Here is a 14,470-nt window from a genome sequence, read left to right as displayed (position 1 = left end):
CAGAGCGAGACTCCATCTCAAAAAAAAAAAAAAAAAAAGACATCCAAATTGGGAAATAGAAAGTCAAACTTTCCCTTTGCAGATAATATGATCTTATATACAGAAAACCTAAAGATTCCATCAAAACTCTTAGAATAGATAAACAAATTCAGTAAAGTTGCAGGACATAAAAACAGCATGCAAAAATTAGTTGCATTTTCACACCAATAATGAACTAGCAGCGAAAAAAATCAAGAAGGCAATCTCATTTACAATACTTACAAAAAAATAAGAAATCTAGGAATAAATTTAACCAAGTGAAAGATCTCTACAAGGAAAATTACAAAATGAAGAGGACAAACAAATGGAAAGACATCTCATGCTTATGGATTGGGAGTATTGATATTGTTAAGGTGACCGTACTACCCACAAAAAAAATCCACAGATTGAATGCAATCCCTATCAATATACCAATGAAATTCTTCACAGAAATAGAAAAAAAAATCCTAAAATTTGTATAGAGCCACAATAGACCCTGAATAGCCCAAGCAATACTCAGTAAAAAGAACAAAGCTGCAGACATCACACTACCTGACTTTTAAGTATAGTGTGAAGCTATAGTAGCCAAAACAGCATGATATTGGTATAAAAACAGACACATAGACCAGTATAACAAAACAGAACTCAGAAGTAAATCCATGTATTTACAGCCAACTGATTTTCAACAAAGATGTCAAGAACATACATTGGGGAAAGGACGCTCTCTTCAAAAACTGGTGCTGAGAAAACTGGATATCCATAAGCAGAAGAATTAAATTATACCCTTGTGTCTCACCATAAACAAAAATCAACTCAAAGTGGATTTAAATGTGCAACCAGAAACTATAAAGCTACTAGAAGAAAACAAAGTGAACATGCTTCATCATTGGTTGAGGCAAATATTTTATGGGTAAGATTTCAAAAGCCCAAGCAACAAAGCAAAAATAGACAAATGGGACTATATTAAACTAAAAAGTTTCTACACGGCAAAGAAAACAACCAACAAAATGAAGAGACAACCTGTTGAATAAAAGAAAATATTTGCAAAGTATTCATCCAGCAAGGGATTTGTATCCAGAATATGCAAGAAACTCAAACAACTCAACAGCAAGAAAACAAATAATTCCTTTAAAAACTGGGCAAAGGATTTGCATAAATATTTCTCAAATGAAGACATACAAATGGCCAACAAGTATACAAAAAATAAAATGCTCAACATTACTAATCATCAGGGAAATAAAAATCAAAACCACAATGAGATATCATGTCATGCCAGTTAAAATGGCTACTATTAAAAAGACAAAAAGTAACAAATGCTGGTGAGGATATGGAGAAAGGGGAACTCTTCTACACTACTGGTGGGAATATAAATGAGTACAGTCATTATGAGAAACACTACAGAGGTTTCACACACACGCACACACACACACACACACACACACACCAAAAAAAAAAAAAACCCACTAAAAATAGAACTACCACATGATCCAGCAAGGCCACTACTGAGTATTTATCCAAAGGAAAGGAAATTAGTATATCCAAAGAATATTTCTACACTTCTATGTTTATTGCAGCACTATTCACAATAGCCAAGATATGGTATCGACCTAAGTATACATCAGTGGATGAATGGATAAAGAAAATGTGATATATATACACAAGGGAATACTATTCAGCCTTAAAAAGAAATGAAATCCTATCATTTGCAACAACATGGTCAGAACTGGAAGTCAATATGTTAAATGAAATAAGCCAGGCACAGAAAGACAAATATCTGTTTGTCACTCATATGTGGGAGCTTCAAAAGTTGATCTCATGGAAGTACAGAGTAGACTGATAGTTACCAAACGGTGGGTAAGAAGCTGGGATGGACAGAGGTTGGTTAATGGCTACAAACATGCATTTAGATAAAAGGAATAAGTTCTAGTGTTTGATAGCACAGTAGGGTGACTATAGTTAACAACAATTTATTATATATTTCAAAATAGCCAGAAGAGAAGATTTGAAATGCTCCCAACACAAAGAAAAGACACATATCCAAGGTGATAGGTATCCTAGATTCCCTGATCTGAGCACTACATATTTAATGCATGTATCAAAATATCATATATACTCCATAAATATGTAAATGTATCAATATATTTTAAAAAGAAATTCATATAAAAAGTAACTATTGGAGTGACAAAATGTTCTAAAATTAGATTATGGTGATATTTGCAATTCTCTGCAAATTTACCAATCAATTACCATTGATTTTTACACTTAAAGCAAGTAAATTGTATTACATATAAATTATCTTTGTAATAAAGCTGTTACAGTGAATTGTTACAAAATCTATTACAATAAATGTAAACTGTCTAACATATCCAGAAAGTAGTTTTGTTTTTAATAAAGACAATTATTGTGGTTGGTCTACAGTCTTTTCTTCTCATTCATTTATTCATTCAAGAAATTTTGTTGTGTAATCACTATGTTTTCAGGAAACATACTAGGTGGTAAGCATATAGTGTGAGTAAAGGGAAACCTGTTGAGTCTATAGGCTATGATTTTAATTTCCTTTTTATTTTTCTAGATGCCCTGTTCATTAACCTGTGGTTATTGTCATTATATTCTTTCATTTGCAGAATTCCACATGCTTCCCAAATTGAAGTTCAAAGTAAACAGCACAGAATCCCCACTTTGAGAATAAAGCATCTTGTAGTTAATGTAGTCAATGCCACACGGACTTGGGGTACCTACCACTATATTTCTGTGTGACTTAAGGCAAGTTATTTGATTGTCTGTAAAATGAAGCTTATAATATCTACCTCATAGGTTGCCCTGAGAATTAGATGAATTAATAAATGCAAAATGCTGGCCTCGTAGGCAGCCAACAAATATTAGTTTCCATTCCCTTCCTTAAAAAATGATGCAGACAATATTATACCTGAAGCTCTGAGACTGTTGTCTATAAAGAGGTTACTCACCCTTCTTCGATGATGAAATATCGGAGCTTATCATTGCTGTCTCGGGAGGGTGTGGCATAGCATTTGTTGAGCGTTAGGATTAAATGTGTGGAGTCAGCTCCAACCACAAAAACCCCTACATACAGCACATCTCGAGTCGTCAACACTACTTCACCCTGGCGGTAAGGATGTTTGTAGGAGGCATTTTTGTAGAGAGCCATCTTGGTGGTGAAGCTGCCTTCTTGGGTTGGAACTGTTAGGTTAATTACACTGAAACGGAAACAATTATGAGACAGGAACCCAAAACAATGTTACCTATTCAATTATCTACCATTTTTCAAGCTGAGAATGCAGAGGGAAAGCAAAGCATGCAGTAGCAAAGTCTAAGGCTGTGCTGTCCAATATAGTACCTGCTAGCCACATGGGGCAATTTACATTTAAATGAAATAAAATTAAATAAAATTAAAAATTCAATTCGCAGCCCCCTGAGCCACATTTCAAGTGCTGAGCAGCCACACGTAACCACCACATTAAACAGTACAGATGGAGCATTTCCATCATCACAGAGAGTTCTGTTGAACAATGCTGAAAGGATTGAGGCTCAAGAAACGTGAATTATGTTTTTCCTAGGGCATCAAAGACAAATGCTAGCACTTTTGATTATGCTAACCTTAACTGTCAAGGAAAAGAAAAATCAATGTGCACAGCCCAGGAGGCACCTTACCTTAGCATAGGCTTCACAACAGAATCCAAGGAGATCTTGATATCCAGCTCATAAGCACATGAAAATTCCACATTGATCGTGCGGTCCCTGGTGATGATGTTGCCAGTGTTGTTGGCACTTTCGATCCAGATTGTGTTTTTATATATGATATGAGTGCCATTGGACTGCAGAGCAAGGGGAAGTCAGAAATCATTACATCTGGGAGTATGTAGCTTGCATGTCAAATCCATATCCCTGAAAGTGGAGAAATGGCTTCCTTCCATACATAACTTAGAGGCCAGTATAAAGCAGCATGGAGCTAGCCTTAGCATTTACTTGAGGCAAAAAAGTATTACAATAGATATCAGCAGCACCCTTTAGTCTGCCAACCTTGAATATCCATGGAAGGTGATTTCATCCACTACTGAATTCTAACCACTACCAGACCCCACTTATCTGTGGGACCCCAAGCTAGGAATAGCATGAACTATTGCCATTGCTGAGTAATAGAAATCTTCTTTTTCAATGTTTAATTCAAAATCTCTTCTCCACCAAATCCATCACCAGACATCCCTACAAGGACCAACATGAACAAGCACAAATTTCACCTCCTTACTCCTTTCAACCTCTGGTAAAAGTATTAAGAAATAGAGCCATGAATAGAAAACACACAGCAAGATGGAAAAAGAAGAGAAACAAGATGCTTTGCTAACCTATACATTGGACAATCTGACATTAAAAGTTGGGACCTCATTATATTTTTGAAGTCAGCTTTTTTGTTTTGTTTTGTTTTGTTTATAGTGACAGGGTCTCACTGTCACCCAGGCTGGAGTGCAGTGGTGCAATCATAGCTCACTGCAGCCTTGAACTCCTGGGCTCAAGATCCTCCCATGTCAGCCTTCCAAGCAGACACAACTACAGGCACTGTCACCACAGCCAGCTAATTTTTAGATTTTTTTTTTTTTTAATAGAGACAGGGTCTTGTGATATTGCCTGGGCTCATCTTGAATTCCTGGCCTCTAGCAGTCCTTCTGCTTTGGCCTCCCAAGGTGCTGGTGAGAGGTGACAATGTGCTAGCAGCCCTCACTCTCGGTGCCTCCTTGGCCTCGCCATCCACTCTGGCGGCACTTGAGGAGCCCTTCAGCCCGCCACTGCACTGTGGGAGCCCCTCTCTGGGCTGGCGGAGGCCGGAGCCGGCTCCCTCCGCTTGTGGGGAGGTGTGGAGAGGCGCAGGCAGGAACCGGGGCTACGTGCTGCGCTCACAGGCCAGCGCCAGCCCAGGGTAGTGAGGGGCTTAGCACCCTGGTCAGCAGCTGTGGAGGTTGTGCCAGGTTCCCCAGCACTGCTGGCCCACATACACCACACTCAAATTCTCCCAAGGCCTCAAGCTGCCTCCCTGAGGAGCAGGGCTGGGGACCTGCAGCCTGCCATGTCCAAGCCCCACCCTCCACGGTGGGCTCCCTTGGGGCCCAAACCTCCCCAGTGGGAACCACCCCCTGCTCCATAGCACCTGGTCCCACCCACCACCCAAGGGCTGAGGAGTGCAGGTTCTGCTTGGAACTGGCGGGCAGCTCCGCCTGCAGCACTAGGTGAAGCCAACTGGGCTCCTAAGTCTGGTAGGAACTTGGAAAACCTTTATGTCTACTTAAGGGATTGTAAATGCACCAATCAGCACTCTGTGTCTAGCTCAGGGTTTGTAAATACACCAGTCAGCACTCTGTATCTAGCTAACCTAGTGGGGACTTGGAGAACTTTTATGTCTAGCTAAGGGATCATAAACACACCAATCAGCACTCTGTCTAGCTCAAGGTGTGTAAATACACCAATCAGTACTCTGTATCTAGCTAACCCAGTGGGGACTTGAAGAACTTTTCTGTCTAGCACTCTGTGTCTAGCTCAGGGATTGTAAATGCACTAATCAGCACCCTGTCAAAACGGACCAATCAGCCCTCTGTAAAATGGACCAATCAACAGGATGTGGGTGGGGCCAGATAAGGGAAGAAAAGCAGGCTGCGGGAGCCAGCCAGTGGCAACCCGCTCGGGTCCCTTTCCACAGTGTGGAAGCTTTATTTTTTCGCTCTTTACAATAAATCTTGCTGCTACTCACTCTTTGGGTCCACGCTGCCTTTAAGAGCAGTAACACTCACCGTGAAGGTCTGCAACTTCAGTCCTGAAGCCAGCGAGACCACGAACCCACCAGAAGGAAGAAGCTCCAGACACATCTGAATGTCTGAAGGAACAAACTCCAGACACACCATCTTTAAGAACTGTAACACTCACCGCAAGGGTCCGTGGCTTCATTCTTGAAGTTAGCGAGACCAAGAACCCACCAATTCCGGACACACGGGGATTACAGGCATGAGCCATAGCACTAGGCCTGAAGCCACCTGTTAAATGAGGTTTGGGACTCCCTTACCCCCTGAAATAGCTAAGCCTAGATGTATTTGCCTCAAAGAACAATAGAAGCATAAAAGACACAATTCTGTCCATATACAAGACAAAGAACCACAGTAGGCATCCCAAACCAAGGAAAAAACACATCACTCTTTCAACTCCGTCAACCACTTAGCATGAAATGACGACTGCTCTTGCTGTCTTTCATTTTACACAAGCCTATTGCTGTTTTCCAAGGAGCATATTTCTAAGCAGATCATCCTGAAGTTGGTTTTCGGGACAATAAATGTGCAAACACTCGAAGCTGTCGCTGCCTCTGCCAGGTGCTCTTTCCTGCTGCTTTTCTCACCTGCACAATGTTTCCACAATTCCCTTTGGTGTTGTTGATCTGAAAGGAGATAAAATCTTCCCCCTCGATGCCGGTACACTGTCTGTCATTGATCCTCACGCCCTCCCTCTCAAAACCGAGCTGGAAGAGTTTGCACTTAGATATGGACACTTCCATCTGGGATGCTTTGCAGGTCACCTCTGCATCGATAATGTCATGTGAGTCTGTGGGAACAGTTATTACGAAAGGCAAATCAGTGGAGTCAGTCTTGCTGCAGGAGTGGGAGCAAAGCATCCCATTACCATTCTCCTTTAGAAGAGGCAAATGATCTCCACTCAAAAACTGCAGCATGTCTAATTAGGCTTTGATCAGACCAAGCTAGCATATGAATTCATTCAAAGCAGTAACTTGGGCATTAGCAGAGCCTTTTAAAAAAGATAAAAATGCTAATAAAGTGTCTTCTGTCTTTTCTTTACAAACCCATGTCTTCCCCCACCTTGCTGGTGGGAGCTACTTTTCTGTAAGCTACATACTGAACATACCAAATCTGGCACATTGTGGCCTGGCTGAAGAGCATACCTCCAAGGGACAGCAGCACTGGCCAGGCCACATCCAAAGCCCCTGCTGATTCGGCTCGGCAGAACCCTAGCGATTCCCAGGTGAGCACTAGGAGCTTGTTTTTTGACATGGCAATGCACCAATTGACATTTTCTCTTGAGCATGTAAATACTGGCTAATAAGCACTATAGAAACAGAGAAAAACATTTTTATCTGTTTACGTGAAGCCCTTGTCCCCTCCTAAGGAGCGTTTGGTCAACCAGATTTTCATTCTCGAATGCTGTTAAATGTAGCAGCTGCCTCTGCGTTACTTGGTTCAGGAAGGGGAGCAGAGATGGAAGGCAAAGCAGCTCCGCTTCAAGCTGCCATCCAGGCAGGCTCGGCAGTGGACAAGGCCATTTCCACACCAAGGGAGCTACAGTTAGGAACAAGTCCTGGAGTCCTAGTTATTTATGGCTTGCTTCAGACATTTCAGTCGTACATATCTTCGGGACCAAAAAGCTTTGGGCCAAATAAATCTGGCTTTAAATAACATTCATCCTAATTATTTCATATTGACATCAAAATACCCTATTTCCTTGTGCATCTAAAAGATCATTTTGGACCTTTCATCTGGCCTCAGATGAAAATGGCTGGTTCCATTCATGTACAAATTTGTGTGTTACAACGTATTGAGGAAAAGGATGTAGCCATACTTTGAAGCAGCCAGATTGCTTCCTTGTTCTGCTTAAATGCTCCTGAAAGCTTTACTGTTTGGGAAAGCTTCACAAAGTGGGATGCATCAAGGTCCTTCCCCCAGAGCAGCATCTCCCATGGGGCCCTTCTGGGTGGGGAGGTGGCCCGTGTCACTCACTATTTCCATAGGGGGGCGGCTCGATGCAGCCACACAGCTCCCTGCCATTGCCCAGCTCGCAGGTTCGGTTGGGACAGTCCGCCCCGACACAGGGATCTTCAACCACTCCTGCTAAAAAGAAAAACACACAGAAACATGCACAACTTGATTTTTCACACCTACAGGCGGTAGCATTTGGTTCCAGACTTGCCACTTTAATCACATTGGAAATGGTCAGATGGCAGCTGCAGGTTAACAGACAGGGCAACCTTCCAGAAAACAATGTCAATAGCTAGCAAATAGGTGCCTGCTATGGGCCTGGATTAGCTTCTTTGACCCTCGCAAATACTCCTCAAGGCTAAGTATTATAAGCTGTGTTTCACAGCTGAAACTTGCCCAAAGTCAAAAGCGAAGGTAAGTGGTGAAGACTGAATGCACAGATGCTCTTAACCCCAGTAATCTTACCACGATTAAGGCACCTACTACACTATAGCACAATGATTTGCACTGATATTTATATAAAGAGTAGCATCTAAATCATTTATCTCTACATTCCAGCATTCAACCACCTCATGGTTGGTGCACAATAAATATGTGTCAATAATGAACATATTAGGGCCAGTAAGATCCCAGAGAGGTCTCCCACCCCAGGGCTTCTTACTCCTTTCTGATTCTTGGTTCACTTTCCCCCGTGATCTGCTACTTGATTTTGTAAAAATAGACAAAGGAAAACCTCCACACAGGTCACCAGCATTGACTTAGATTCATGGTGCTGTTTTGCCAAAAGGGTAAAACTATAAGTAAAATAAAGATGTTGTGTGGAGTTTCATCATCATGTTACTGTGAACAGTATTTCTGTCACAGATGAGATCACCTGCAAGATAGTCAACGCCTCAGTTTGAGAACCACTAATTAGGAGCATTTTCTTTTAGAAGTTCATTTCTTTATTTAAAGAATCGCTCTGCCTGTCAAGACAGCATATTCCTCCTGTTCATCACGGTATATGATGGACAGTGCTAAAGAAACAACTGTTCAATCCCAGCATTAGCCAAGTTGGCTTCAAGAATTTTTTAAAAAAGAGTTTTTAAAGGATGCAAAATTTCATTTAGACAAGAAGAATAAATTCAAGCGATCTACTGTACATCAAAGTGGCTATAGTTAGTACCAATACACTGTACACTTGAAAATTACCAACAGAGTAGAGTTTCATGTTCTCACCACAGACACACATACCCCCACACACAGGGAAAAAAAGAGTTTAAAAACAAAACAAAAATCCCAAGCTGCCCACAGCTCCATACACCTCTTCTGACTCAGCTGCCACGCCCCTCTGGTAGGTAACTAATTACATTAGGTAGGAGTGCATGGATGGCTCAGCATAAGCCTGTCTTAATTTCTGGAAAGACAACTGAAAGAATTCCATCAGCATAAGTTAAATATATTTATTTTCAAAAGACTGCTTTTTATAAAGATCCTTTCACTGGCCCAGTATATCCAGTACCTAGCACAGTGCTAAGCACATGGCAGCCACCAAGCAAATGTTATGATTGACAAACTCTGCATGAGAATGACAAACAGAATAACAGAAACATGGTGCAGAGGTTACAGTCCACAAGAAGGAAACGTTTATTTACAAATGTGGTGGTCCATCTGCCAACTGGCAGATAAAACATGCCCTTAGACAGATGGAAGCTTTGAGTATTTTTTGAATGATATATGTATTTTTAAAAATTCCTGACAATTTGAAAAGTTCAAAACAGTTAATTTTTAAGTCATTGAAAGTATTCTTATGAACACAGCAGAGTAAAATATTAATAACAAATATTTTTGTTAGTTTCCAACAGAGACTAGTAATTTGCTTGTTAACAGTTTCTGAAATCACTGAAATGTATTTTAATTAACTGTATTGTTTTTAGGCTCTGAATTAAGTGTATTCCTACACTTGATCCGGTTTGGTCTGCAAATTTACCAACGTGTATGTATCGTCTTGGAGTCAGCCTGTTTTCACAGTGGTACCTATATACACACTGGGTTGGTGTGGGTCAGAGCACAAAACACACATTCTATTAGCCACACTAGTGGGAGTGACCACTTATGTATATGGACACACATGTATGTCTATGGCACGTTTACATGTGTGTGTATACATCTATAATCGCTCCCCTATTTGATTAACACAGTAGGAAAATGAACAAATTGAATAATAGAATACATATCAAAATAATTTTCTTACTACAGAAAAAAACCCACAAGATTCTGTTTATTTTTTTTTACCAGCTGATCTAATATAGGTGATCTCCACAGTCAATCCACCTGCAGCTTCCTTTCAGCCCAGGTGGACATAACCAGCTCAGTTCCACCTCTGCCTTCCACCTGCTCTTGCCTTCGCTTTCTGATAGAGGATGGCCTCAAGCTAAAGAAGCCAAGGTGGAGATGAGTTTGGGAACTAAAATCCATCGGGAATCCCACACTATGTCCCTCTACCTCATAAGCCACTAAAGCAGGGCTCTTCCAACCCAGAGAGCCTCATCTTCCCACGTTTGTTTTCCAAATTCCATAGCTAAACAGAAACCATAGGTGGGTTAGGCTCCATGAGAGGGGCCCGTCACTGAATCTCGGCTGCAGCTCACAGCTCTCTACTATCCAATCCTGGAAGCAGATCTATGAGTAAATCTGGAGAGGACCAGTCATCCCTAGAAAAAGCAATGCTACCAGCAAAGCTGTTCTTTTCACTGAAAATGGAATCCACAGAAATAAAATCATTCTCTTACAGCAATTCTCCTTCTCAATCCATTCGGTGCTGAGGATCCCGAAGGAGCGGCAGGCCTCCCCGTAAGCGGCCAGGGAGCCGCACAGCTGGAACTTGTTGTGGTTGTAGCAGCCGTCCAGGTAGCAGGACTCGTAGAATGGGAGGGGATTGAGAAGCCCATAGCAGGGCTGGAAGAAGCCCTTCATGTCGGTGAGCTTCAGGCAGTAGCCATCACCCTGCATCTTCTGGATGTGCACATTGTCACACATGGCTGCATACTGTGAGAACTGCAGCTCGTTGCAGCTGGGGGCAAGAGGTCTAGTCAGACTGAGTGAAGCAAAAACGGCCATCTGAGATCTTCAATGGAAGGTAAATAGCATCTGCACCTGTTTTGCTACCCCTGAAGCTAGTGCACTGTGCCAATTCCAACACGAATTAGCTTTGTGACCTTCGGCAAGTCAGATACCACTGGTCTCTATTCTATCCATCTAAGAAAGTGAAACGGTAATTCCTGTTGTTTATGCCACTGAAATACAGTGAGGGTAAAATGGAATGATGGATTAGTGGCCAAAGTGCCACACGAAAGGTAGATATTGATATAGTAACCACGAACGCTTTGGCATAATTGATTGATATGATTGATACAATTGATATAATAAGCATTAACAGGTATGGATATAATAATGATAATAGTAATGATACTTGGCAGAATTAAAGATTTGAAAGGAAGCCTTCTAAGCCAGTTCCACTTTAGCCATTAGGGACCAAAAGCAAAACATTACAAGAAAGTCGGTGTCCAGCTGATAACAGTTTATTTTAAAAGGAAGAGGAGGGGAGGGGAGGGGACCGGGGAGGAGGAGGAGCAGGGGTATGGGGAAGGGGACGGGAGGGGAGGGAAGGGAAGGGAGAAGGAAGGGAAGGAGGGAGGGAAGGAGGGAGGGAGGAGGGAGGGAGGCAGGCCGGCCAAATTCAAACAGAATCATAATTCCTCAGGAGGAGCTGAACCTTGCCTATCTTTTGAAACACTACAGTGGCTTAAAGTAGTGTTCTAAATATAATGTCCAAAGTTCTCTCTTTTCTATCTGTGGGTCAATGCATAGCATTCTAGAATAAGCACCAAATTAGGAATCCTGGAATCTCGTCCTGGCTTTGCCATATATGGGGCCTCCTCATGTAAGTCATTCTCTGTCTTAGTCTCTGTTTTACCTAGGAAAGGAAGAGACTGGACAAGATATTGCCCAAGGATTTTCACAGCTCTGAGTCCCATAATTCACAGGATAGTCTAATACATGATACATTGTTCACTGTGCACTTGGGGCAGGGTCAAAGAGGCTTAAAGTGTGATTTCCAGGACTAAGGATTTAGCTGATATTTAGCATGTAAAGCAATCTGATTGAGCCATTGTACAAGCAGAACTAACAAGAAAGAGAAGCATATCTACAGATCCAGAAAGGTATCCACATACTCAGCAGCCCTGAGGGGCCCTAAGTTTAAAACCTTTGGAATAACTTCTTTTCTTTTCTTTTTTTTTTTTTTTGAGACAGAGTCTCGCTCTGTCACCCAGGCTGGAGCGCAGTGGCCAGATCTCAGCTCACGGCAAGCTCTGCCTCCCGGGTTCACGCCATTCTCCTGCCTCCCGAGTAGCTGGGACTATAGGCGCCCGCCACCACGCCTGGCTAGTTTTTTGTATTTTTTTTTTTAGTAGAGACGGGGTTTCACCGTATTAGCCAGGATGGTCTCGATCTCCTGACCTCGTGATCCGCCCGTCCGGCCTCCCAAAGCGCTGGGATTACAGGCGTGAGCCACTGTGCCCAGCCTTGGAATAACTTCTTTAGCTCACCCTCTCTTTGCTGGCTGGGGGTGGGCCTGATAATAACCTTGTAACTTCTGTTTTTAAAAAAGGCTTTCCTGATTCCCACCAACTTCTACCTACACAACCATAGTCAAGCCTTCTTGTAAGAGGCAAGGACACACAATTAGACCCAGCACTAAGGGAGTCAAAGATAGCTCTTCTTCTGAGTCAACTCTTAATTCCACACCCAGCAGGGGTGCCTAGGTCCCGGGTGGGCAGCTGGTCAAGGCTTCAGAGTTCTCATCCTGGGCATACTCTTCTGTTTAGCCAAGGGCTGGATGACCTGAAAATTAGAGTTATATCATCTAAGCCCAACTCCTTCCTCTGCAGTTCACAAAATTAGTGGGGTCTCTTATGTGCCTAGTTTTAGCATCAAAACTCCAAAGAGCTTTGGTTCATCTCTGTAGGAGAGCAGGGACAGTGCTAAGGAAAGTGCATTCCTCATTCACACCACCCATGGACGTGAGAGAACTTGGGCCACCAAGTTTAGCGGCTTGAACTCCTATACCCTCACCTCTTCTGCATGCCATTGGTTTTCCAGCTCTGGGCCAGCACCACGCTGCTTACCACCGGCTTCCCTCGCAAGGTCACATAATCATCTGTTAAGTCCCCGTTGAAGTTGCCACAGAGACCACACACTTTGTTCTGCAGCCTCTCACTGATGCTGATTTTAATGACGTTGAAACCATTGTAGTATATCTGGATGTCTGGGCTGGTGTCAATCACCAGAAACCCCTCACTGCTGTAGATTTTGGTTGCCAAACCAGTTATAAATGGAACATTCACTTGTGTGCCATTCACCTATAGGAGGAGGAAAACAGAAAATAATTACGCTTAGAGCAGGGGTTGGCAAACTTGTTCAGGAAAGGGCCAGGGAAAATATTTTGGGCATCGCAGGCCCTGTGATCTCTGTCTCAACGACTCCACTCTGTCCCTGCAGCATGACAGCAACCATAGACACACAACTAAATGAGTGTGGCTGTGTTATAGCAAAGCTTTATTTACACAAACAGGCAGCAAGCAGATCTGCCGGCCCCTGCCCTAGAGTTTAAAGACATTCACTCATCTTATACTGTAGTTGCCCCAAAGGAAGCAAACTACGAAGCAGAAGTAGGGGAGAGGAGGTGAGAGATAAGGAAACCTTAGAAAAGTGTAACCCACAATGAATGGCTGGATTCGTGTCTAAAACTTTCCACAGCATAAGCCAATTACTGAAAATGAAATCCCAATCCTGTGCCAACGAGAGTCGAACACAGTTAAAAATGGATCTGGGCATCATTGCCATGTTTATCGTTTTCTTGCTTATAATGTTCAAACTGGAGGTCCCCCCAGAGGACCTATAGGCACATTATTTTCTGCATTTGTCATTTTCCTGCTTTCTAACATTTTCTTTCCTTAGCCCTTGGGACAGAATATAACACGCTTTTCCTGTACTTACAAAATAAAAATTTTCTCCCCAGGCTATTAGTAGCTTTTGTACCTTAAAATAAAAAAATAAAAAACAGACACTTTTTAAAAAAATGAGTCTCTACTGTTTTGACTAGCTTGGGTATTTTGTTCAGCCACAATGTCAGTTTTTCTCTCTCGGGTGGTCATTTTCATTTTCTAGCTCCTGGATTCTGGACCAACGCTGTCGTGTTGATGTGGGCCAATTTGTAAAAGGAATGAGAATGTCAAAAACAGTGGCATCTTTCATTGAAGTTAAAACCGGTATTAAATTTCAGATTCTTCATTTTAAGCTCACAAAATACTGCTGGTCTTTGGCCTGATGCTTGATACTACACTATTTGATGACTCTTCAATTAAAGACACACTCAAGGCCTGATTATCTGAGCAGGTGGAAAACAGATACACGCGATAACACTCAATTCCAAAAGGTAGTAATGTGGCTGTCTCTGGGTCCCTCCCTCCCTGTGCTCACAGTGCTGGGGCCTGGCTCCATATCCTTCCGGGCGACTGGTGGCAGCAGCCTGCTCTAGCTGAGAGGCTGGGTCACTGTCAACAGTGCATCTGAGCAGGTGATCTTCTTAAAAGGAAGGGGTGGGAGGAATTCAAGTAGGGAGCCATATTTGTTGTGGGGGTGGGTGGGGG

General features: G+C 42.4%; 1 protein-coding gene across 1 annotated transcript in view; it reads right to left on the bottom strand.

The window, feature by feature from the left end:
• TECTA (tectorin alpha) overlaps positions 1–14,470 on the bottom strand; it is a 97,223-nt gene that overhangs the window by 13,043 nt on the left and 69,710 nt on the right. The window contains exons 17-22 of the mRNA XM_017865564.1: positions 12,894–13,180; positions 10,550–10,830; positions 7,800–7,910; positions 6,410–6,612; positions 3,688–3,851; positions 2,985–3,233 (exon numbers count right to left, since the gene is read on the bottom strand). Coding sequence (XP_017721053.1) covers positions 2,985–3,233; positions 3,688–3,851; positions 6,410–6,612; positions 7,800–7,910; positions 10,550–10,830; positions 12,894–13,180 — 1,295 coding nt within the window. The remainder of the gene's footprint in view (positions 1–2,984; positions 3,234–3,687; positions 3,852–6,409; positions 6,613–7,799; positions 7,911–10,549; positions 10,831–12,893; positions 13,181–14,470) is intronic.

This window comes from Rhinopithecus bieti, unplaced genomic scaffold (genome assembly GCF_001698545.2).
Source record: "Rhinopithecus bieti isolate Rb0 unplaced genomic scaffold, ASM169854v2 scaffold_82866, whole genome shotgun sequence".
NCBI classification, from domain to species: Eukaryota; Metazoa; Chordata; class Mammalia; order Primates; family Cercopithecidae; genus Rhinopithecus; species Rhinopithecus bieti.
The sequence above is the reverse complement of the archived record's forward strand: the minus strand, read 5'-3'. Positions and strand labels throughout refer to the sequence as shown.